The sequence below is a fragment of the Physeter macrocephalus genome, chromosome 6 (genome assembly GCF_002837175.3).
Source record: "Physeter macrocephalus isolate SW-GA chromosome 6, ASM283717v5, whole genome shotgun sequence".
NCBI lineage: Eukaryota > Metazoa > Chordata > Mammalia > Artiodactyla > Physeteridae > Physeter > Physeter macrocephalus.
In genome coordinates, this window is record NC_041219.1 from 79483629 (window position 1) to 79511206 (window position 27578).

General features: G+C 34.5%; 1 protein-coding gene across 1 annotated transcript in view; it reads left to right on the forward strand.

Moving 5' to 3' along the window:
• The window catches only part of SYT10 (synaptotagmin 10), an 81505-nt gene extending 54727 nt beyond the window's left edge, over positions 1-26778 (forward strand). Inside the window, exons 3-7 of the mRNA XM_024129188.1 lie at positions 3055-3622; positions 16990-17110; positions 21236-21407; positions 23881-24010; positions 26650-26778. Coding sequence (XP_023984956.1) covers positions 3055-3622; positions 16990-17110; positions 21236-21407; positions 23881-24010; positions 26650-26721 — 1063 coding nt within the window. The 3' untranslated portion in view covers positions 26722-26778. The remainder of the gene's footprint in view (positions 1-3054; positions 3623-16989; positions 17111-21235; positions 21408-23880; positions 24011-26649) is intronic.
• Positions 26779-27578: the final 800 nt, after the last annotated feature.

The following is a 27578-nucleotide window of genomic DNA, read 5'->3' on the forward strand; positions in this document are numbered from 1 at the left end:
AGGAAAGTAAACATCAAAAAAGTGAAGTGACTTGCCCAAAGTTGCTGTTACTCCATAGGGATGCTGGGACCAAACTATAGTCTGATTTCAGTCCAGCATTTTTAAAATCTCATCTCAATGTAATGCTCTTCAAGTGCTTTCTCCAGGGTAGTGTGGAAAAATTGGCACGGTTTCCAGTGAGATTCCAGGACTCTACTCACATTAACCAAAGCAGCTCTGTCCGTACGTGTTGAACTTCTGGTCTCTGATTTTGTTTGAAAGAAAGGATCTGTTGGTGAAAAAAAATTTGAAAATTACCATATTAATACATTTTATTCCTATGGCATCAGATAATATTGACTATATCTAGTAATTACTCTCAGATGTTTCAGGTAAGGTGGGAAAAGTTTTTCCTTCTCCATCTGGAAGAGTACTTATGCGGTACCTTCCTAGGTTTGAAGGGTAAGAGTGGGGTCAGTAACAGTCAAATGGCCTGTACTTTAATTGGTTGGTATTTGTGTGAGACTAAATAGACACTTACCACTGTCATTCCAAAAGAGAAAAAAAATTCAAGAAGATAAAGAGGATCTGTGTTGTCATGACAATAGTTTAACATTGTAATAATTAAAGCTTCTCTTAACTGACTAGCTAAACTGTGACTTAAAACATGAACTATTTACTCTATAATTAGGGCACTGGCTTACTAGAACAAAAATGTTACTACTTTTTGATTCTTGTTAGAAGGGGCTTTACAGCTGCCCAATTATATTCAGTGGCAAAAGAATAAATTATTGAATTTTTAGGGAGAGGATAGAAACTTAAATTTTATTATGTTGAAAAGCATAAGGGAGGTGAAATTATGGATCAATTTATTAAAAAAAGGAATTAGAGGCTTCCCTGGTGGCGCAGTGGTTGAGAGTCCGCCTGCCGATGCAGGGGACACGGGTTCGTGCCCCGGTCCGGGAAGATCCCACATGCCACGGAGCGGCTGGGCCCGTGAGCCATGGCCGCTGAGCCTGTGCGTCCGGAGCCTGTGCTCCGCAATGGGAGAGGCCACAAGAGTGAGAGGCCCCCATACAGCAAAAAAAAAAAAAAAAAAAAAAAAAGGAATTAATTTCTTGGGGGCTTTTTGCTCACAGAAATAAAAAAATAATTTAAAATGGTTGCATAAGTGAAAGTGATTTTGGCAGAAATATTAGATTGTTTAGTAAAATATTCTAAATCTCTTAAGAATATTGAATATATTAACTGGATTATACTAGACCTCTTTAATAATTCACAACAACACATACTACCTGTATTCCTTTTTAAATTCTTATTATTTCTTAAATGCTCCCTGATGGTTCCCTGACCCTAATTTAAGCCCCTGATCTTGTATTTCTGGAATAGATTCAGGATCAAAATACATTTCATAGCATGTTCAATGCATTAAAATGGGATCAATCTGAGGATCAATCTGAGGAAACAGATCACTTCAAGCTTTAAGTAACTTAGTAAAGACTTTTACATATATACTCACTTAGATACTGAAAGTAAAATATTGGGTCTTAAATTCAGTATAGTTTTAATTAGGAGCTTATTCCCTCATCTTAGATAAAGTTATCCTAGTTTGTTTCTTTATATAGAAATAATTTTTCAATTATGATCACGTGGAAAAATGTATAACAACAAGCATAAAGGATTTTTAAGTAAGTGCTGGAGAGACATTGAATTTAAGAGAGAGATGAAAGAAGGAAAGCCAAGCTGAAGGCTACTGTAGAAAGCAAAGTATGAGATGATGAGGATATGGACCAAATAGCAATGGAAATAGAGCAGAATGGACAATTATATGAGATGTCTCAAAGCAAAAATTCAACAGGACTTAGAAAATTAAGCAAATCCCATGAAATAAAGGAAAAGTGATTCAAACAAGCATACTGCAGGATTCCAAGCATAAGTGACTGATAAAAATGTTAGAGCTTTTGTCAGAGATTGTGGAAGAGTGAACTGGTTTGAAAGCAAAATAGAGGAAATAATGAGTTTGCTTGAGTTTGGGGCAAAATTAGGACATTTGTTTAGAAATCCCCCTTCAAGACAAAGAGATATGGAACTAGGATTTTGTCTATCTGAGATATATCTAGGGAATCACCAGATTAAAGGTAGTAATTATAGCCCCAAAACTGATTATTAGTCTGATGGAGTGACTGAGAAGAGAAAAGAACAAAAGACCTGGAACCAGACCTTGAGGAAACACATAAGTTGACATAGCTCACGCTAGAAATCATGGAGAAAGTATGAAAAGCAGATCTTAATGCAAGTCACATTTATGAGCCATTAGTAAGCTGATATACCTAATGTTCTGGAAATGTTGGAGAGATAAATAGTAGCAGTGAGTATAGGAAATTCAGTTTGAATTTTAAGAACTATTATTTAGCCCCAAACTCTAAAATTCTACAGTCTTTTAATCCTTAAGAGTTTCTGAAGCCCACTCCATGTTGAAAAAAGGAAAATATACTCATCTTTTTCTGTCATAACTATATATTCTTTTGAAAAATACACATTCATTTAGTTATCTTAAGTATTAGAAATAACACAGCGTAAGAATATGTGGACTTATGTTTTTTAATTTTGTCATCACTCAAATGGGAAATTCATAAGACCAAAATATCCAGATGAAAAGAAACCAGCCATCTGAATGATTTGTTTACATAATGTTTACATCTAGATACAGCCAGGTAACATTTTGTAGAATATTGAACTTCTTTGGTAATCATCTTTCTTTACAATTGTGTTTAAAAGTTTTGTGCTTATTATGGTACATAAAAAAAGAAAAGCTCATAAAAATGTACATATGTGTGTGTTAGGTGTTTCGATAATTTTAGGAGACTTTTTCTTTGAATATTGCATTCCTGGTTTTTCAGAAGTAACTGTGTGTGTGTGTGTGTGTGTGTGCATGTGTGTATCCATCTGTTTATTGCTGTAGATATAATGCTCCCATTATCCTGGGTGTGGGGGAGAGTTTATATGCCACTGTATATAACATTATCATCAAAATGATCTACTTAAATGATTTTGTGTGTACGTGTGTGTGTACAGACACAATTCCTTCAGAAGACACCTACCAAGGCAAATGCAGGTTTCCAGTGTTGATTTTGGCATGGGCACAGAACCCATTTTACAAAGAAGAGAAACAACAACCAGCATTGGGAGAATAAAACCAGAGCTCTACAAACAGAAATCAGTTGACTCTGAGGGCAACAAGAAAGAAGATGTCAAAACCTGTGGGAAGCTTAACTTCACCCTCCAGTATGATTATGAAAATGAACTTCTAGTTGTTAAAATTATCAAAGCCTTAGATCTCCCTGCTAAAGACTTCACAGGAACTTCTGACCCTTACGTGAAGATGTATCTTCTTCCAGATAGGAAAAAGAAATTTCAGACCCGTGTGCACAGAAAAACTTTAAATCCTGTGTTTGATGAAACTTTTCAGTTTCCTGTAGCATATGATCAACTAAGCAACCGAAAACTACATTTTGGTGTGTATGATTTTGACAGATTTTCTAGACATGACATGATTGGGGAAGTGATTTTTGATAATTTGTTTGAAGCCTCTGATCTCTCCAGGGAAGCCACAGTATGGAAAGATATTCATTGTGCTACCACAGTAAGTTATAATTCCACCAATGTATTCACTTTTATTTGACCTGCAGTGATATATAAAACTAATTTTTACCCACATTAGTTCTACAAATTAGGGAATTTATGTCCTAAAGACCTGCAAACAGAGTATGTGATTACATACATACATAATAATTCAGACACTTAACACTATGTAGGTAACATTAGTGATTGTATAAACAAAAAATATTTTCCTTCAACATCTAACCTTTGTTTCTACACTTCCTGTTTGGGGATATTCATTACATCACTGTATTGGACATTTCTTGTAATTTTCCAGAAGTAGTAGGCCTTTTCTCTTGTAAAATATTTATCTGTAACCTATTATCAGAACTCAATTTCCTCATAGTTATTATTGACTTTCATTATTTAAGATGATTTTGTTCCTCAGATTAAACCTAAAATGTACTTTGATGCCACTGGAAACTCCTTGATTAGGTCTAAAACAGCCCATTCCTTCAGGAGCTTTTGTGGAATTGATACGATTATAACATTTGAAATGCCGAATGATCAAGAAGTAATTGTTTACATTAGAACTTTTCCTTTTCATTACAAAATTCATTTTCTGATTATAAAATAATTTAATATTGAAAATTTTAGAAACAGGGTAAAAAACATAAAATTAAATAATCCATAATGCCATGAATTAAATGTAAAAACTTGGCATATTGCTTTCTACTTTTTTTTCTATGAATGTTTTAAAATAATTAAGATCAAACTAAGTTTAAATTTTTTCACACTCATTTTTTTCATGCTATATATGTTTTAGTACATGATGTTTAAATATATGATCCATTTTCCTAACCATTCTTTTATTGTTGGACATTTGAATTAGGGATAAATTTTGTTAGACTAAAAATTTGTTGCATTCTCTATACATAAATCTCTTTTTTATTCAAGATTATTTGTCCAGAATAGAATTGGAGAAACAGAATTAGGGAACTGGTCTCTTTGGAGGTTAGATTGCTAATTTTTTTTCATTTATTAGTTTTTAAATGAAGGCATTTAATTTTTTACTACCATGTTGTCTTAACATCTTTTGTCTAAGTTTTACCACAAATTATAAACTAGAAATGTTGAAGTTTTGGACAGTGACAGGGATTATTTAAAAAATAAGAAAACTGTTTAATTCAAAATAGCTCCTTTTGTATTTTCCCCTTATTAATGTTTTACTAAGCACAACCAGTATTTAGGGTTATTAAATTTTCATTATTGGGTTTTTATTTCATGGTCTCCACTGTGATAATCTATTAGGGAACAAACTGGATTATATTTCAAAGGCACATTGGGGCTCTTTTGATTTCATATTGTTTTTCACTTTATTACTTATATTCCTACAGGGATAAAAGTGGTGAAGAGTGAATTTTACTGTTTTAAATATATGACACCTTCTGTAGAATATTACAAATGCAGATAATAATTAATTGTTATGTTATTTCTCTTGATTCGCCAATCTTATATTAGTTCTTCTTTTATTCATTCAACAAATATTTGCTGATTGCCTACTCTGTGTTTGACGTACTGTAAGTACTAGGGATGCAACAAACGTTACCATAAAAAACTGTTCTGTTCATATATTTGGGTTCAGGTAAGTAACCCCTAAATGAAGTCTAAAAATTAACATAATTCTATAGGTGATTGACAGTGGATTATCTTTTTACATTAATAAGTTTTTGTATTCCATACTGGTCCTTAGAAAACAGTAAGAATCCCTTGTGGAAGCTTCAATTTTTGACTGCTAATAGAACATTAACTGTTTTTTTTTGGTAAATATTAATGAATTCTTCAATTTTATTTTCAACTCTCCCATGTGCTTGAAGTATTAATTTTTTATTTCTGCTGTAAAAATTACCACAAATGTAATGTCTTAAAATAACACAAGTTTATCACCTCATACTTCTGTAGGTTAGAAGTCCAACATAGGTCTTATTGGACTAAAATCAAGGTATTGGCAGGGCTCTGTTCCTTTCTGGAGCCTCTAGGGGTGGTCCATTTCCTTGCCTTTTCCAGATTCTAGCAGTCATGGGCATTCCTTGGTTTAGATTTAGCCCACATGAGCAATCTAGGTTAAGCTTCCCATCTCAAGGTTTATAATCTTAATTACATCTGCAAAGTCCTTTTTGCCATTTAGGTAGCATGCTCAGGTCAGGATATTAGGAAGCAGCCATCTTTAGGGATGTCTTTATTCTGCCTACCACAGCATAGACATTTTCATTTCAGTATTCTGGATATGAAAGGAAGTATGCAGATAATAAAATATATTATTAAATTATTCTAGTCAAATGACATTTCTCTTTAACTGGAACACTGAGCCACACACTGTTCTAGATACTGTTTATGACTTTTTTGTTGTGAAGATAGTGATGAAACCTAAATTTCTTGACTACGGGACCAAAGTTCACAGTATACACTAGTATCATCTTTATGGTTAATGTAGTATTTAATTAAAACTTCTCTTAAGCGTTCAAAAAATTATTGAACAATTTTATATTCTCAGACTAATAAAAATGAAAAAAATAATGTGAGTTGAAATTTGCTTAAGAAACTCTTTTCCTACTCACACATCTTTAATTTTAAGTAATTTCACACAGAAATTATAGAATGTTCTAGAAAGAAGGAGAAAGGAAAGAAAGTAATGTAGTCATATGCCCTCACTAAATACTCGTTGAATAAATAACTTAGCATATTTGCATATAAGGTCAAGTGAAAGAATGTATGTTAGTACAAATCTCCCAGAAGAAAAAAACAACAGTGCAATAATGTACCTTTTGATATGCTTGGTTATATTTGTTAACATTAACTACTTTCTGTAGGCAAAAATTATTCAGTGTGTAGCACAATTTCATATGTAAAATAAACCAGAAATATTTTAAATTTATTGTTTAAAATCCTAAATGGTTGAAACAAGAGGCACGTATCATGTATTTATAATTTTATTACCAATAAATTATTTCTATGCAAGAAGGGTTAATATTTTTATCAGGAATTAGCAGGGTTTTTTTTTTTTAAATTTCAGGTTGAATGAAAAGAAAACAATAAAGGCGTGTCTTTATTCTGTGCAAAAAATTAGTTTTCACTTTAGAGCTGTATATCACAAATATGGCAAGCCAGTCAGCTCTTCAACTAACAGAAATATCTTCAACATAGGGAAAAATCACATTGGAGGACAGTGTGTACCTCTACTTCTGTAGAGGTACCTCTACTTCTGTAATGAGAAAGAGAAATATATATTCATATTCAGTTATATATACAAAAAAAGTTCTATATGAGGAGACACAAGAATTTAATAATAGTTGTTACCTATTGGCAAAAATAGTAGAAGCTGGATGAATATGGAGAAGGAATGATTTGCAACATATTCCTTTATATACATTTTATGCTTAAACTATGCGATAATAATATTATTCAGATTTTAATTAACTTTTTTCAAAAAGTCCTGTATAATAAAGACTAATGTATTTTGAATATATAAATGTAGTTTTCTTATACACACTCAAGAATCCATTGAAAGTTTACATAGATAAGGAAAAGCTTTCCTTCTTATGAACAGAACCACTTCATTTTGCATATTTATTTATTTACTCATCTATTCAAATAACATTTTTTTCAGCACCAACTATGTTCTAGACACTTAGGAATTCCCAAGGGAGGAAGTGTATATATATATATATATATATATATATATATATGTGTGTGTGTGTGTGTGTGTGTGTGTGTGTGCGCATGCACGTGTGTGCGTGTGCGTGTGTGTGTGTGTAACCACATTGACCTGGTTTATAGCTATAAAATGCTTGAATCTATTATCTTCTAACTAAGGGTCTATCAAATATTATTTTTTTGAATATTTCTGTTTTGTAAATAAGTTCATTTATACTATTTTTTAGATCCCACTTATCAGTGATAGCATATAATATTTGTCTTTCTCTGTGTGACTTACTTCATTTAGTGTGACAATCTATTTCATTCTTTATTATGGCTAAGTATTATTCCTATTTCACTGTATGTGTATATATGTGTGTGTGTGTATATCTATCTATCTATCTATCTATCTATCTATCTATCTATCTATCACATCTTCTTTATCCATTCATCTGTTGATGGATATTTACGTTGCTTCCATGTCTTGGCTATTGTAAATAGTGCCACTACAAACATTGAGGTGCATGTATCTCTTCAAATTAGAGCTTTCCTCTTTTCTGGATTTATGCCCAGGAGTGAGATTGCTGGATCATATGGTGACTATATTTTTAGTTTTTTAAGGAAACTCCATACTGTTTTCCATAGTGGCTGCACCAATTTACATTCCCACCAACAGTGTAGGAGGATTCTCTTTTCTCCACACCCTCACCAGCATTTGTTTGTAGACATTTTAATAATGGCCATTCTGACTGATGTGACACAATACCTCACTGTAGTTTTGATTTGCATTTCTCTGATAATTAGCGATATTGAGCATCTTTTCACATGCCTGTTGTCTTCTTCGTATGTCTTCTTTGGAGAAATGTCTATTTAGGTCTCTTGCCCAATTTTTGAGTGGATTTTTTTTGTTTTTGTTGAGTTGTATGAGCTGTTTGTATGTTTTGGAAATTAAGCCCTTGTCAGTTGCATCTTTGCAAATATTTTCTCCCAGTATGTAGGTTGTCTTTTCATTTTCTTTATGGTTTCCTTTGCTGTGCAAAAGCTTATAAGTTTGATTAGGTCCCATTTGTTTATTTTTGCTTTTATTTCTATTGCGTTGGGAGACTGACCTAAGAAAACATTGCTACAACTTATGTCAGAGAATGTTTTGCCTATGTTCTCTTCTAGGAGTTTTATGGTGTCATGTCTTATATTTAAGTCTTTGAGCCATTTTGAGTTCATTTTTATGTATGATGTGGGGGAGTGTTCTAACTTCACTGATTTACAAGGGGCTGTCCAGCTTTTCCAATACCATTTGCTGAAGAGACTGTCTTTTCTCCACTGTATATTCTTGCCTTCTTTGTTGAAGATTGACCGTAGGCATGTGGGTTTATTTCTGGGCTCTCTATTCTGTTCCATTGATCTTTGTCTGTTTTTGTGCCAATACCATGCTGTTCTGATTACTGTAGCTTTGTAGTATTGTCTGAAGTCTGGAAGGGTTATGCCTCCAACTTTGTTCTTTTTCCTCAACATTGCTTTGGCAATTCTGGGTCTTTTGTGGTTCCATATAAATTTTAGGGTTATTTGTCCCTCCCTTCTGGCAAGCACCGGTTTGTTTTTTGTATCTGTGAATCTATTTCTGTTTTATTGTGTTTGTTTTGTTTTTCAGATTCCAAATATGAGTGAAATTACATGGTATTTGTCTTTCTCTTTCTGATTTATTTCACTTAGCATAATACCCTCAAGTTCTATCCATATTATTGCAAATGACAAGATTTTATTCTTTTTCTATGACTGAGTAGTATTCCATTGTATACATATATACCACATCTTCTTTATCCATTTATCTATCAATGGAAACAGGTGGCTTCCATATCTTGGCTACTGTAAATAATGCTGCAATGAACATAGAGGTGCATATATATTTTCAAAAGAGTGTTTTTGTTTTCTTCAGACAAATACCCAGAAGTGTAATTGCTGGCCCATATGGTAGTTCTATTTTTTCATTTTTTAAAGGAACCTCCACACTGTTTTCTATAGTGGTTGCACCAAGTTACAATTTCCACCAGGATTGTATTCTCTTTTCTCCACATCCTCACCAAAAATTGTTTCTTGTCTTTTGATAATTGCCATTCTGACAGGTGTGAGGTGGTATCTCATTGTGGTTTTTGACTTGCATTTCCCTAATGATTAGTGATGTTGAACACATTTACATGTGTTTATTGGCCATCAGTATGTTTTCTTTTGAAAAATGTCTATTCAGGTCCTCTTCCCATTTTTTAATCAGGTTGTTTGCTTTTTCAATGTTGAGTTATATGAATTCTTTGTATATTTTGGCTATTAACCTCTTATCATATATGATTTGCAAATATCTTCTCCCACTCAGTAGGCAGCCTTTTTGTTTTGTTGATAGTTTCCTTCCCTGTGCAAAAGCTTTTTTAGTTTGATCTAGTCCCTTTGGTTTATTTATGCTTTTGGTTTCCTTGCCTGAGGAGACACATCCAAAAAAATATTGCTAAACCAATATCAAAGAAGTTACTGCCTGTTTTCTTCTAGGAATTGCATGGTTTTGTTTCTTACATTTAGGTCCTTAATCCATTTGGAGTTTATTTCTTTATATGGTATGAGAGAGTAATCAATTTGATTCTTTTGAATGTAGCTGTCCAGGTTTCCAACACCATTTATTGAAGAAGCTTTTTCCCATTGTATTTTCTTGACTCCTTTGATGCAGACTAATTGCCTAGCTAAGTGTGAGTTCATTTCTGAACTCTCTATTCTGTTCCATTGATTGTTTTTATGCCAGTACCATACAGTTTTGATTACTGTAGCCTTATAGAATAGTTTGAAGTCAAGGAGCATGATACCTCCAGCTTTGTTCTTCTTTCCCAAAATTGCTTTGGCTATTCAAGGTTTTTTGTGGTTCCATACAAATTTTAGTGTTATTAGTCCTAGTTCTGTAAAAAATGTCATTGGTATTTTCATAGGTATTGCACTGAGTCTGTAGATTGCTTTGGGTAGTATGGACATTTTAATTGTATTGATTCATCCAATTCATGAGCACAGTATATTTTTCCATTTATTTGTATTGTCTTCAATTTCTTTCCTCAAAGTTTTGGAGTTTTCAGAGTAAACATCTTTCACCGTCTTGGTTAAATTTATTCCTAGATATTTTATCCTTTTTGATGCAGTTTTAAATGGGATGCTTTTCTTTATTTCTCTTTCTGGCAGTTTGTTATTAGTGTATAAAATGCAACAGATTTCTGTATATTCGTTTTTTATCCTTCAATGTTACTGAATTCTTTTATTAGTCCTACTACTTTGTTGGTGGAGTCTTTGACACTATATAAGTGTCAGGTCATCTGAAAACAGTGACAGTTTTACTTCTTCCTTTCCAATTTGGATGACTTTTCTTTTTCTTGACTAATTACTATGGCTAGAAATTCCAGTACTATGTTGCATAAAAGTGGCAAGAATGGGCATCTTTGTCTTATTCCTGATCTTAAAGGAAATGCTTTCAACTTTTCACCATTGAGTATGATATTAGCTATGGGTTTATCATATATGGCCTTTAGTATGTTGAGGTATACTCCTTCTAGGACCACTTTGATAAGAGTTTTTATCATAAATTAATGTTGAATTTTATCAAATGGTTTTTCAGCATCTATTGAGATGATCATATGATTTTTATCCTTTGTTTTGTTAATATGGTGTATCACATTGATTAATTTGTGTATATTGTACCATCCTTGCATCCCTGGAATAAATCCAACTTGATCATTCTCTCTTTATCTTTAACTTTTGCCATTTTACTTATAATATGCCTTGGTGTGGATATCTTTAGGTTCATCTTGTTTGGGACTGTCAGTGCTTCCTATACCTGGATGTGCACAGGTTAGGGAAGTTTTCAACCATTATTTCTTCAAATACATTTTCCATGTCTTTGTCTTTCTTTCCTTTTTCTGGGAACTCTGTAAATATTATAATGCTTGATTTTTATCCTAGAGGTAAGGTCCCCTAAACTCTCCTCATTTAAAAAAGAAAATCCTTTCTTCTATTTGCTGTTTTGATTGGGTGATTTTACTATTCTATCTTTTATATTGCTTGTTTTTCTTTGTCATATAATCTGCTGTTGATTTCCTCTAGTGTATTTTTATTTCAGTTATTGTACTCTTCATTTCTGATTGATTCATTATTATATTTTCTAAGTTTTTATGAAGTTCTCACTGAATTTTTCCATTCTTTTCCTGAGTTGGGTGGGCATTCTTGTGACTGTTTCTATGAACTCTTTCAGTTAAATTACTTGTTCCCATTTCATTAGGATTTTTTCTGGAGTTTTATTTTGTTCTTTTGTTTAGAATATATTCTTCTTTCTCTTCATTTTGTTTGACTTTAGTTTTTTTTCTATGAATTAGGCAAAAGAGCTAATTCTCTACAGTCTTGGAGCTGCCTGTGTGGCTGAATCTCCTGTGTAGATTGCTTGTGCCTAGTGGCTTTGGCAGGCTGGCTGGAGTGGGAGCAGTCCAGGCCAAGTGTGGTTTCTGGGTAGTGCTGTGCCTGAGGCCACCTTGGTGGGGCACTGAAGCTGGTTTGGGCCAGTCTGGAGGGCAGTACTTTGGGAGTGCTACACTGGATGTCACCTTGGCAGGATGACTGGGGCTGGCGCTGGAGTGGGCATGGGCTGGGAAGAGTCCCAGAGGGACTCAAACAATGGTGAGTCCCTGGTACCTCTGACCCCAGAGAGGGGTCCAGTAGTGCCCTGCTCATTTGGCAGAATCTCTAGGATTAGTAAATGGATTTTCTTCCATATAGTTTAGATGCTCTTTAAACTGCCATTTTTTTCACGGTATCCCAGAACAGGTGAGTCTGTGCCCGGCCCCCTCAGCAATATCCCTCCCTACTGCAGGTTACTGCAATGAGGGTGTGGTTCCCATAGATACCATGTCTCTGTCTTTCCTACCCATTTCTATATGGTCCTTCTATGTTCAGTAGCTGTTCAATCAGTCCTCAGGTCTTCTGGAGGAAATACTGTATATGTAAAGTGTAGATTCAGTATGTCTGTGGGAGAAGGTGAGCTAACGGTCTTCTTATCCGGCCATTTTGCCCTTCACCCCAACACCTACTCAACTTTTAACAACAGACTGTTAAAAGGGACTTTGTCTCATAAATATTTTATATTCAATAAATCACCAAAGCCTAAATTCTTTAGTGACTACACTTCACTTCCTCTTAACTACAGCCAGAGACAGAGACAGAGAGAGATAGAGGCCCATGAATGATAGACAAGCTACATGGCAATTGCACTCTTTACATTTAGAACAATGTAGGAATTTAAATTGGAAATTATGTAGATGCTATGAATATAGGCAAAAGAAAATCATCTTGCTATTTAAACAACCTCAAATATTATGATTCAAACTTTAACTTTTAGATATGCATTAACTTTGAATTTTTGTTTTGTGCAGCAGAATGCTGTAATGAATATTACAGTAATGTACTACTTAAACTGCTAATAAAAGGCTAGTATAATCATTGTTGTGGACTCTGGAACAAACTGACCATGGCTTTGCATCCTTGCTGTGTCATTTACCTGTATGTCTTTGAGCAAGTTACTAGATCTCTCTAAGTCTTAATTATCTTATCTGCAAAATGAGGATTATGAGAAGGTGAACCATAGTTTGTTGAATAGACTAAATAGGTGCCTAGCATAGAGCCAGACATTTGCAAATGCTCAGTATACATTAGCAGCCAAGAAGTATAAACAGAATGATATCACTGGGACATGGTTTTGGTTGTTGTAGTTGACATACTAAACAGGAAAGAAGATCTTGGTGCTAAAAATGGCTATGTCCTATTATAATAGTGAAGATAGTTTTAGGTGGTATGCTTTTCTATTTAGGTCAGAAAGTTTTGTGTGAGAGATAATTTAAATCTATTTAGTTACTGTATGCTGTGATTCAGTGAGTAGATATTATTTCTTCTTTTATGATATATATACTCACACTGATACCTAGTATGCCCCTCATCTCCCACCTGACTTGACTCTTCCTTTTCCACTGGGCACGTCTCCTCCTCTTTTTTCCCTCACCAACCTCCGCATGCACTTATAAAATGTATCATATGAAACCTCAAGAGTTAACGATGCTGGTTATCTTCTGTATGTTCCTTTCCAATATTCTTCACCCTGCTTGGTGCCTTAAGTGGCTGACCTGTTTGTCTGCAAACTCTCTGCTCTCTGAGTTCTGGCAAGAGCTGTTAGGGCAGAAGGAGAATGACATTTGGATATGTATTCTCTTTAGATCTTTCTCTGAGAGATTGCCTCAGGATGGCTATGTCCTTTATCTGAGGGTACCATTTCTCTCAAAGTAGGCTATTCTTATTACCACTTCTTTCTGAATTCACGTAAATGTCCCCACCCCCTTGCCCTTTCAGACGTAGGGGTCATTACTACCTCTACTCTTACCCGCACCAGGGCACCACACCATCTCTTATGGTTTCCCTACTTCCTGCTCACATCACTGTAGATGGGCCCATCATTAAGCCCTCTGGAATTACTCTAATTTGTGTGTGTCGTTTGTTTCTTCTTGTATCCCTGAATGATACCACAAAGAAAGAAAATGATACGTGATTACAAACAGTTTAATTTCCTGTAAACTTCTTAGACCATGCCATGTGTCTAAGATGTTTCATGTGTTTATTACCTTTAGGGAAGCTAAATTACTCCAGTAAATTCTTGGTAATAAGACAAGGACTTCAACCACAAAAGCAACCATTACATTGTTAAAATTTTCTAATCTTTTTCTTTTCTTTTTTTTAACATCATTATTGGAGTATAATTTCTTTACACTGTTGTATTCGTTTCTGCTGTATAACAAACTGAATCGGCTATATGTATACATATATCCCCATATACCCTCCCTCTTGCATCTCTCTCCCACCCTCCTTATCCCACCTCTCTAAGTGGTCACAAAGCATCAAGCTGATCTCCCTGTGCAATGCAGCTGCTTCCCACTAGCTATCTATTTTACATTTGGTAGTGTATATATGTGAGTGCTTCTCTCTTACTTTGTCCCAGCTTACCCTTCCCCCTCCCAGTGTCATCAAGTCCATTCTCTAGGTGTGCGTCTTTATTCCTGTCCTGTCCCTAGGTTCTTCAGAACCATTTTTTTTCTTTAGATTCCATATATATGTGTTAGAATATGGTATTTGTTTTTCTCTTTCTGACTTACTTCACTCTGTTTGACAGACTCTAGGTCCATCCACCTCACTACAAATAACTCAGTTTTGTTTCTTCTTATGGCTGAGTAATATTCCATTGTATATATGTGCCACATCTTCTTTTTCCATGCATCTGTCGATGGACACTTAGGTTGCTTCCAAGTCCTGGCTATTGTAAATAGAGCTGCAATGAACATTGTGGTACATGTGTCCTTTTGAATTATGGTTTTCTCAGGGTATATGCCCAGTAGTGCGATTGCTGGGTCGTATGGTAGTTCTAGTTTTAGTTTTTTAAGGAATCTCCATACTGTTCTCCATAGTGGCTGTATCAATTTACATCCCCACCAACAGTGCGAGAGGGTTCCCTTTTCTCCACACCCTCTCCAGCATTTATTGTTTGTAGATTTTTTGATGATGGCCATTCTGACCGGTGTGAGGTGATACCTCATTGTAGTTTTGATATGCATTTCTCTAACGATTAGTGATGTTGAGCATCCTTTCATGTGTTTGTTGGCAATCTGTATATCTTCTTTGGAGAAATTTTTATAGTGTCTGGCCTTACCTTTAGGTCTTTAATCCATTTTGAGTTTATTTTTGTGTATAGTGTTAGGGAGTGTTCTAATTTCATTCTTTTACATGTAGCTGTCCAGTTTTTGCAGCACCACTTATTGACGAGGCTGTCTTTTCTCCATTGTATATTCTTACCTCCTTTATCAAAAATAAGGTGACAAGGGGGCTTCCCTGGTGGCGCAGTGGTTGCGCATCTGCCTGCCGATGCAGGGGGGCTGGGTTCGCGCCCCGGTCTGGGAGGATCCCACGTGCCGCGGAGCGGCTGGAGCCGTGGCCGCTGGGCCTGCGCGTCCGGAGCCTGTGCTCCGCGGCGGGAGAGGCCACAGCAGAGGGAGGCCCGCATACCACAAAAAAAAAAAAAAAAAAAAAAATAAGGTGACCATATGTGCATCAGTTTATCTCAGGGCTTTCAATGCTGTTCATTGATCTATATTTCTGTTTTTGTGCTAGTACCATACTGTCTTGATTACTGTAGCTTTGTAGTATAGTCTGAAGTCCAGGAGCCCAATTCCTCCAGCTCTTACCAGGAATAATTTGATTTAATTCCTGTAAACAACTCTTTGAGAAGCATCCTAAATGTGCATTGTTCACTCATTTTCATTTGTCCACCATCTATGCAGCCATTGACCGCAAATTTATCTATACTAGGGTACTGTGGACAGTTTTACTTTACAAATGAAACAAAGCAGGTCAGTGTTAATCCAGATTAATTAATAATCTTTTCATTTCTTCAAAAACTGCACTGAGAGCCAGCTATGTACCTTCATTAAGATATTAAAATAAGACAGATAAGAACCGTGCTTTCCTAGACCTTATATATTGGAAATGGGGAAACAAAAAATAAATGTAAAAGATAATTTCTGGTGATGAGAAGTGCTATGAAAAAAATGTGAAGGATATGTGAGTGGGGTGGGTATAGGATAGGAAGAGGGAAGGCCTCACTGAAGAGATGCTGTTTGAGCTGAGTCCTACATGGTGAGGAGGAGTCAGCCATGTAAAGATATGAGAGAGAAAAAGAAAATGCAAAGGTCAAAAGCAGGAACAAATGTCATTCGATTGAATAACAGAAAAAAGCTTTTGTGCCTGCATAAGACTGAGCTGAGGGAGAAGCAAGAGATTAATAGAGTGATAGGTGGGTCCAGATCACATGGGGCATCCTTATATGTATGACTTTGTAATGCATTATCTAAACAAAGACATATTTAATAATGGAAAGAGACATTCTTAATAATTATATCAGGACAGTAGGTATAAATCTGGAATTTCCTAGATTACCAGGATTTATAATTACCCCACTTATATACCTAGGTAAAGAATTTGAATTTTATTCCAGTATAGTTGTGAGCCTTTAGATGGTTTTAAGCAGGAAAGTAAAATAATGTGATTTGCATTTCATAAGTGATCACTTTGCTTCTGAGATCAGTTTTAGAGACTACTGAAGTAATCCTGGCAAGAAATGATATTGGTTTCAATGATAGTAATAGAGCTGAAAAGAAAGTCAGTAATTTCGTATAAGTTTTGTAGATAATGTAGACAAGACATGGGTTCGATGTGTTAGGGGTGAGAGAAAAAGAAGAATGAAAGTGACTCCTAGGTTTTTGCCTCCAGCCTTTGGGTGAATTATGATATCATTTCCTGATTTTGGAAAGATGACAGAGGAATTTGTTTCAGAAGATGATTGGAAATGAGTAGAATCAGCAGTCTGATTTTGACTGTATTAAGTTTGAGATTCCTGTTAGAAATACAAGTGGATATATCAAATGAGCAGCTGGGATATACTCTTTTTTCTTATTCTGTTTATTACAGCTTTTTTGCAATGCAATCTGTATCCCCAATAAAACAATTTAAAATGGCATTCAAATATTCCAGTAAAGCGATATTTCACTCTATTATATTTTGTTTTCACTATCTGGTATTTGAAATTGCTAACATTACCAATTGCCTTTCTAGGAAAGTATAGACCTGGGTGAAATCATGTTTTCCCTTTGTTATTTGCCAACTGCTGGACGTATGACATTGACAGTCATCAAGTGCAGAAATCTGAAAGCTATGGATATCACCGGCTCATCAGGTATGCACACAATTGGCTAGTGGGTACATTCCCAAATAAAATATTCCACATAGCCAAAGTTATATATGACTCTTGAATTACTGAGTTCATTTGTCTGTTGTGGGACACTATAAAAGTAGAAAAAGAGATTACCAAATAAAGTGCTCCAAACACCTCTTTAGTTTACATTATCATGATGAAATTTTTAAAAAGTCTTATCAAATAGACTTTGAACTTGGGTTTTTAGTTTTATTTGTTTCTCTACTGATTTAGTTTTTTCTCAAAAATGCATTATTTACCATACACTTCCCTACTTCCAACTAGTCAGTTGCTTATAAAGGAATATCCTTGGACTTTAAGCCATTCAATTTAAACTTGTGTTACTCTACAAGTAAGAGTCCTAGGAAGACATATTTAGACTGAATTTATCTCCCTCACCTGATCTGCAAAGAAATAACAACATTCCAAGACCACCATTTGCATTTGCTTTCTTACCACCTTTCTAACTAAAAATTTGGACAACAGGGACTGAAAGAAATAATAAAGTAAATGAATACTCCTTAAAGTTTCTTAAAGATATTCTTGAAGGAAATTTCTCTTGTGCTAACTTTGTTAAAGAGGTAAAACCACATCATTCTCTTTAATCCCTTCATTTAAATCACCACAGTTCTGAAGGGTTATTTGTAAGTTAATAGGTGAACTCTGGCACAGCTCTGTGGAAGAAAAAATGATAAAGACAGAGTAGGGAGTTCAGTAGCATTTGTTGAGTGATACACAAAAACTGAGTGGTGGAGAGATATGGGGACAGATGGGAGGGAGACTTCTCAATGCACATCTTTCTCTATTTCATTTTTGAACTATGTCATGAATTTCCTATTCATTTTTTAAAATTTGCAATGCATAGTTGAAATATAAAGATAGAAAGAAAGCAAATAAATTCCACATTCATTTCGGTGAAAAGGTCATAGGTAAGTAAATGTTGTAGAACTTAAACAGCACACTCTGCAAATTATTGTTTATTTTACTCTTTCTACCATGTATCAAAAGAGAACCGAATTTCAAGACAAGCAAACAGCATCAAAGTTGTAATTAAGTGCAAGACTACTTTTTATTTATATGAAGCTTCTCATCAGGGGAGTGCATGTTTTGAGAACATCACCTCATTAATTCTCACAACAGCCTTGTGAATCAACTAAGGAGCCAGTAAATCATCCTTGTCACTAGTAGAGAAATGTCATCAGAGACATGATGGTGGTAGCAAATAATAAACTAGGACTTGTTCTCATTGTTAATGAGAGGCCTAGGCCTGGAAGCTCATACATAGAATTATATCCCAAAAATAAGCTTCTTCCTTAGAACATACTTCCTATTATTAAAACATTGAAAAGTAAATAGGAGTCTGATTCTGTTTTATAAATAAGTTAATTTGTATCATTTTTTTTTAGATTCTACGTATAAGCGATATCATGGGATATTTCTCTTTCTCTGTCTTATTTACTTCACTTCTTAGTATGATCATCTCTAGGTCAATCTATGTTGCTGCAAATGACATTATTTCATTCTTTTTTGAGTATTATTCCACTGTATATATATACCACATCTTCTTTATCCATTCCTCTGTCAATGGACATTTAGGTTGCTTCCATGTCTTGGCTATTGTAAATAGTGCTGCAATGAACACTGGGGTGCATGTATACTTTGGGACCATGTTTTTCTTTGGATATATGCCCAGGAGTGGGATTGGAGGATCATGTGATAACTCTATTTTTAGTTATTTAAGGAACCTCCATACTGTTCTCCATAGTGGCTGTACCAATTTACATTCCCACCAACAGTGTAGGAGGGTTCCCTTCTCTCCACACCCTCTCCAGCATTTATTGTTTGTGGATTTTTTGATGATAGCCATTCTGACTGGTGTGAGGTGATATCTCATTGTAGTTTTGATTTGCATTTCTCTAATAATTAATGATGTTGAACATCTTTTCATGTGCCTTTTGGCCATCTGTATGTCTTCTTTGGAGAAATGTCTATTTAGCTCTTCTGCCCATTTTTTGATCAGGCAGTTTGTTTTGACGATATTAAGCTTCATGAGCTGTTTGTAAATTTTGGAGACTAATCCCTTGTCGGTCACATCATTGCATATATTTTCTCCCATTCTGGGGTTGTTTTTTCATTTTCATTTTATTTATCATTTCCTTTGCTATGCAAAAGCTTTTGAGTTTAATTAGGTCCCGTTTGTTTATTTTTGTTTTTATTTCCATTACTCTGGGAGATGGATCAAAAATGATATTGCTGTGATATGTCAGAGAGTGTCCTGCCTATGTTTTCCTCTAAGAGTTTTATAGTTTCCAGTCTCATATTTAGGTCTTTAATACATTTTGGATTTATTTCTGTGTATGGTGCTAAAGAATGTTCTAATTTCATTTTTTTTACATGTAGCTATACAATTTTCCCAGCACCATTTATTGAAGAGACTGTCTTTCCTCCATTGTATAGTCTTGCCTCTTTTGTCCTAGATTAATTGACCATAGGTGCATGGGTTTATTTCTGGGCTTTCTATCCTGTTCCATTGATCTATATTTCATTTAAACAGACTCACAGACTTAGAGAATGAACTTATGGTTACCAGAGGGGAAGTGTGGGGCGGGACAGATAGTTAGGGATTTGGGGATTGACATGTACACACTGCTATATTTAAAATGGATAACCAACAAGGACCTACTGTATAGCACAGAGAACTCTGCTCAATATTATGGGAAACCTAAATGGGAAAAGAATTTGAAAAAGAGTAGATACAGGTATATGTATAACTGAATCACTTTGCTGTACACCTGAGACTAACACAACATTGTTAATCAACTGTACTCCAATATAAAATTAAAAGTTAAAATAAATAAATAAATAGGAAACAGCCATTGAACATTTCCCTTTTACCTTGTTTTCCTCTATATACCCTATTTCCAGCCATAAAATGTGTTTTTGCCCCTTGATTTGTATGCTTATGAAGTATACAGAGACATTTTTCTAGGGCTTAAAAATCATCCATTTCATTCATTTGCTCAAATAAATTAATGTTGCCATGTTTTTGGCTTATTCTAAGGAAATAAGTTTTGTTACTTTGTTACATTGATGGAAAGAGAGAAAAAATGGTTGTGGTGCTACAGTTGGAGGGTAACTATAATGAAAAAAAAATGAAGGTAGAGCAGACACTGATTGTTTTGACCACCTAGCATACTCACCCCAATGCCAATACCCCCTCCCAAAACCATGCCTCCTTTATATAAAAAGATACAAAAAGTAAGGCTTTTTAAAGAAACTTTTGATAAATATTGTATAATTTTCTATAATACTGTAACAGTTTTTCTACTTAAGGGGTAAGAGAGTAGAGATCAGTCAGCTAGGGCAGAACTTGTTAACAATTATTTGACCTCTTTGGCCCATAAAAATATAGCCCGACTAAAATTTTCACTTTCCAGTTGGCATTATACAGACAATTCATATGAGGAAACTTCCTTGAGAACATCTGTAAACCAAATATCACCTTTTCATTGTATACTGTTGAGCATTTAATAAATTATTTGTAGTGATCATTTCTTCAATCCAAACTCTTTATCAAGCACTATGACTAAAATGGAACCTCTAAGTTTAGTACCTTTTCCAACAATTCAAGACAATTCCCACATAGTTTTTGCTAATTTCAATTCATTGTGATTATATATACTTATCTAGATACAATGTTGTTCTTTCATAAATTTTAGTCTTCTTATTCTAAATCATTTTGAAGAAAATTAATTTTAATACAATTATTTTTACTTGTTAGGATTACATTCCCTAGAAATCACTTGGGACAAAACATGTCCTCAAATAGCTGTGAAAAAAAGACACATTATAGTTTAAGTTGGCTCTTGATAAACTAGTGAGTTTTCTCTGTTGTATTAAACACAGTGATCAAGTTAATTATTTTCTAGTTCATTCAGTAAGAAGTCCTAGAGAGTCTATTGCCCTCAATTATGCCATTTGAATTTAAAACCGGTAATAATAAAGGGCTTAATATACCACTTTTCTTATTTAGTAACAATTAACCACAGTTTTATTTATGCTTTGTACTATTACTTTCATTTTAATAAAATTGCCTTCCCATGATAGATCCTTATGTCAAAGTGTCTCTGATGTGTGAGGGTCGAAGATTAAAAAAGAGGAAAACGACTACAAAGAAAAACACTCTAAACCCTGTGTACAATGAGGCCATTATTTTTGATATCCCTCCGGAGAATGTGGACCAGGTCAGCCTCTCCATTGCAGTCATGGATTATGACAGGTACGTTCATCCCTATACTTACTGAATAACAGCTACATTTAGTCATATGCAGACCAAATTCAGCTTCTCAGGTTATTTACTGCTACAAGAGTTTTAATTTAAACTGGAATGAATAAATTTATTCATTCAAAATTAATTTTATTCTATGTTATTATTTATCCTTTTTCTTTTCCAAAAGACATCATTCTTAAGTTGAAGGAGAGGATACCTGCAGATGGTGAAAGAATGGGATACATTATAGGAAGCACTTTTGTGAAGTCTTTTTACAGTAACAACATAAATTACAATCAACGTATTTTGCTTTCCCAGCTAGGCTGGAATATGAATATCATGATACTGAGCTCTATCATTAACTAGCAGTGTGAAAGGGCAAGTTATCTCTTAGAAATTCACTTTTCCATTTGTAAAACATCAGTGTAATGTGCAGCTGTGAGCAGTGGGTATTAACAGTGGAAGGTGAATAGTGTCCATAGCTTTATGCCTTGAGGCTTTCACACCAGTCTTAAATCATTGCTTTGTGGATAGTTCTTCCAGTTCACACACTTTGATTACTTCTCCTTTCACAAAATAAATGGCAAACTCCCAAGTGAAGCTCTGAAGCTTCTTCCCGCTGCAGCACCCACTCCTTCCTTTTCTGAAATGTTGCCCTGTATCAACATTTAGATATAGGTATCTCGTGTATGCAAGATATCTCATATACACGAGATACCTGTGTATCTCATTTCACCCATGCTTTATAGCCCCGCTTAAGGCACCACTTCTGTGTCTTTCTTGGCTAACCAATCTCTTCTCCCTCTGAACTTGTGTCCCACTAAAGGTTTATATATCTTATTTGGTCCTTGCTATATACTTCATTTTATTGTTTTGCTTTTTATACTTATATGACTTTCAGAAAGGAATCTGGTATGTTTAACCTACAAAATTATCGGCACATATACAATGTCTTATTTTGTTCTAATGATAACACAAGTGGGACAGAATACACATACACAAATATTCAAAGAGTGTCTATTTTATATCATTATGCAAATGGCAGTAACCAAGACCCTATAACATAGAGACATTAAAAATGGTATCCTCTGGATGAGAGCTAGAAAAATGAAGCGCTGAAAAATACAATGATTTATACCATCTATTTGAAATTAATTTATATCACAGTTTACAAAACAAGCTGACACAATTTAAAGAGAGAGAGAGAGAAAAATCTTGAATTAGTTGAAATGGCAAACTCTAAAAATGTTGTAATGTTTTCATCGGAAGCCCTTATTCTGCTTTACCAAAAAATTACTCCTATTGATTTCTCACAGCATAGATTGCAGGTAGATATAATAGAGCATTCGTCACCCAAATAATTTTAGGGAAATGGACCTGACAATATATAAAATAGAAAGATTAAAAGTTATTTCTAAAATATGCTTTTTTTGGAAACTTCATATTAAAAGAAAAGATACTAAGCCTACATATCTATTAATACATCAGTGACAGGAAGAAAGTAATGAAATGTTCTAAAATCATCTCAAAACTTTCCTTATAGATAGATGTATGTCAAAATAATCCTCAAGAAAATGCTTTTAAATTCCATTCCATTCTTGAAAAGCAGCTTACCATATGCATGCTTGAGTCAACTGTCTTGATTCAAGTCCTGCCTCTGTCTCTTACTAAGTGTACAAAGGTAGGCAGGTCCCTTAACTTCTGGGTGTTTAATTCTTTGTCTGTAAAATGAGATGATGATAATGATATTCATGGTCATGGTGTGAGGATTAAGTGAGTCAGTACATTTAAATTACTTAGAACAGTGTCTGGCACATAACAAGCTCTTAAAAATATAAACTATCATTATTATTTTGATTTGTTGCTATGAAAACAAGTCATGAATAGAAAATAAGAATGTTGTTCAGTATGCTCTGGTACTATGCAATAATAAGTCAAATGCCATTGTTCAAAATGTAACCCTGCCCTGTTTAATTGTAATACAAGCAGTAATGTTCACTGACATATCATTTAGAATCAATTAATTACTGTCATTTATACAAGAAAGTGGGTATTGAGCTCTTGGTAAGAAATGTAGGCATCATTATTAAAACATTAAACTTTTGGAAAGAAGGAAATTAGAGTTACATCACTTAAAGTTAATAGGTCTGCTACCAAGAAAGAAACTCATCATGTATGTAAGGACCAGCTGGCATTTCTCATTCACACTATTCTTATTATTGTGAAATGTTCTCAATTTAGAGAGCACTAAAATGGTTTGTGTGTGATCCTTTTACAGATCCATTTTTGAATGCTGATCCTGTTTAGTAAATTTTAGCCTACTTAAGACTTTTCATTTGATCTGAAGTAGTTTAATATGTAAAATTATCTAGAACCTACCACAAAATCTACTCTTTTAATCATAAGTTTAAAATTCTGTTTAAGGTGTGTGAAACTTATCTTTGAATGTTGGAATGAAAGTAAAATATTCTCCAAATCATAGGGTAGGACACAATGAAATCATAGGAGTGTGCAGAACAGGACTGGACGCTGAGGGTCTTGGGCGAGACCACTGGAATGAAATGCTGACCTATCACCGAAAACCAATAACACATTGGCACCCCTTGCTGGAGGTAAGCTCTGGGACTCTCTCACATCTACTCTCTTCTTTATCTCTTGCTTAAATATTATTTATCTGCTAACACTTCACTAATGTTTTATATATTCACCTATTTTTTTAAACAGATATTGTTCTTGCTTTTATCCCACAGACTCTACCATCCAGTATGAAAAGTTCTGTGTGCCTTGTTGGTTTTTAAAAACCACTGAACTTTCTGAGTTTGATATTCCTTTACAGTAAGCCCATAAAAACTGCAAGCCTATTATTTTCTTTGCATTGTCTGAAAACTTATATCAGTGAGTGGTGGAGCAATCAAGTAAATTCATTACTAACCGGAAACTGATTTTTCCTGCTTCTCTTTTGTGAAAACATCTACCTCACCTAAACTTCTCCAGAATCCCTAAATAGGGGTACTATCACCTAATACAGCTCATCTATGTAAGGGGACAGATATACGTCCACTGACTCTGGTCAGGAAGTAAAAGGGCTCACAGATTTTTTAAAATATTTTTTGCCTGAATTGAAAGCCTGGCTCTGCTGTGTGACTACATATTACACTCTGTAATAGCAGTTAACTCATAGAGTAAAACTAAATAAAATGCTGAATGTTAAGTGCTTAGTACAGAGTATGGCACAGTGTTTGCTCTAATTATAACTAATATTAGTAGTTATATTAACCAGAAGAAGTATCAATACCAGTTTCTATCAGGATTTTTAGCCATGAAAGCAGTTGTCAGAGACTGCGGGAGTCTCTTGAAGAGTCTCAAAATAAATAAATAGAGAAGAGTCTCAAAATAAATCAATTATATGACCTGATTAACTGAGAGGTAATGCAGGTTGATACAAGGATGTATGGTGGAGGGTGGAATTTATGCAATTTAATAAAAAGTTATGATAGCCACATAGTAAGTAAGTGAAGGATACATTGCCATCTCTCCCATGGATAAGATTCTGCTTCTTGTTCTGTCACTAAGCACAGGGTTGAATAGGAGAGACAGAGCAGTGTAATTAAATGTCAGTGAGCCCTGGTTCTAAGCTCAGCTTAGTCACAAAAATGTGACCTTGGCTGTGTTACTCAAGACACTATAGGGAAAATTCGATGAACAGTGTATAAACAGCACATGCTCAAACAGAGGTGAACTGTCACCATAGATAAGATATCTGCTTTATTATATTAATGTTCTAAATCTTTACCTCACTTCATCATTTAATGTAAATCATAAAAGACAGACAGACATGCAAATGCACATTCACACAGCACTTTCCCCTAAGTAATAGCTCAACGAGTCCTGAGAAGGTTGTTTCATTTCAGCAGTGTATTGTCTAAAGTATACTCTATTGCTTTACTATCCTTTTCCTGATTCTCATCTTTGTTTTCATGTAAAGTTTGAAAAGTGAATATTAAATCTAAGAATCTAGACATGAGAGTAAATTTTTCTGGGCAGAGAATCACACTGAAGGGAGACATGGATTCTAACCCTTGCTCCTCTGGCTGTCTAATCCTAGGCAGACCACATACTCTGTCTGCAGCTACATTCTCCCATATTTAATGAAAATAGAAATGCCCACCCCTACAGAGTTCACAGGAATTATGTAGGGAGAAGTGAGATAATGTGACCAACAATTTTAACTAATGAAAGGACAGATGTTGTATGACCCAGGGCATATTATACTTATGACTGTTTAATAAGAAGTTATACATTTATAAGATGAAGAGGAGCTATGAAATAGGCATGTGTTTGTGTCTGAGAGCATATGAATACTTTTCAGTCATCGTAGAATATATAGGAAGAATAAGCTAAAATATGGGCCTCAGAAGAATATCCCAGATATATTTTTCCAGCAGCTGACTATCAGAGGACAAGTGGGCCAAAAAGATTATGTAAATATACTTTCTCTAGCAAATAGCTCCTTTTTTCCAACTCCTGTACCTACATTCACTAATCAAACAGAAAATAGCGACTGGAGACCTAACAACTGGCTGGATTTTGAATTGTGGGAAAGTGGTACACGTGTAATTATGTTTTGTTGCCACAGCAGGGATTAAAATGAGAAGGGAACAATTATTCAAGAGCTGAGTAAGTTGGTAAGAGGAGACTACAGCATCACTTGGAAAATCTGGCTACTTCTACCTAGATACAAAAGTTTATTTGTTGTAATTAAACTTTTTAAATACACATAATATTTAAAGACCATGAGAAATTATTCTTTATCACTCGTGGCTCCCATTTTCCCAGTCCCTCTCATCTCATTAATTGCTCCTATAAAAATCACCTCCTGCCTTAGAGCAAGTGGAATGCAGTCTCTTTTGTCTTGAACCTTTTTGTTCTTACCCAGCAGTTGCCCCCGACTGTAGTAAACCATTAGCTATTTTACAATAAGAACTAAAAGCCTGTGATAGAATGTGAAATGAATCTGCAGTTGCTCTGCATGCCATCTATGTACCATGCTCTACCTACATCTTTGTTAGATGTTTGTGTCCCCTCATGATACTTGAGAAGGTGAGTTCTGAAAGGCATGGGGAGTTATGTATATCTTCTCTTCAGAGGTTTGCACATCAGGGGTGAATATCCACTATTAAAAGGTAATAACAATTACCCACTTTATTATTATTTACACTAGATCATATATTATGAAATTATTATCTTTCAGTTACCTGGCCGGGCAACCAGTTTTGATAGTCAAGGATCCTGTCCATCTCCCAAACCACCTTCCACACCATAATGCTTTCAAAATAAGACCATTATAATAAGGACCCAGGACCGTGTACTCATCAGATCAAAAAAAAAAAAAATTGGAAGATTTGATCTCCTCATTTAAAATATATCCTCATAATGAACAAACGATGTGCAATTTTTATTTACCTTTTTTGTCTGTATATTAACTTTGGACATCTTGATGTATTTTACTTGAATACAAATGGTCCTTACATAAGGCTTTTTATTCTTTGTGTCATATGCCAATTAGCACAAAGAATGTTTTCACTAAGTTGTAAATTCTCTGCATAAGCAAAGAGTACATTTTTTGAAAATAATCCATACATATCTAAAATTAAATAGTTAATGCTGCTATTGTATAAAGAAGCACATGTCACATATGTATGGTTTTGACATTATTAAAACTATGTTCATTTCTAGTTGTGCACATGGTTCTATATACACTTTAAGGGAAATTCTGAACTTTACTCACAGCATTAAATCCTTGAATAATCATATTAATGTTACTTATCTGATAATATATGGTTTCATTCTCAACAAAATCTTTTCTTGGTGAAGTTTGGCTCTGCTAAACTCAAAACTTTTTCTTTCAATCTTGTTCTTTAATATATAGAGAAAAAAACTATAATTTGAAGAACCTCTTTGAGTATAAACTTAAGTAATATTTAGTAGCTGGAAAATGGAGATTGAGCTATTTGGGCTACTATTTTATATTGTCTTAAAGTTACATTAGTTCAAACATCTGTAGCACTATTTAACTGATATTTTAAAAATTCTATTACTCTTAATCTCAAATGTAGCATTAGTATTCCTAAGTGAATAGAATCAGAACTTATAAGTCTTCATAAGGTTCTCAAGTACTGT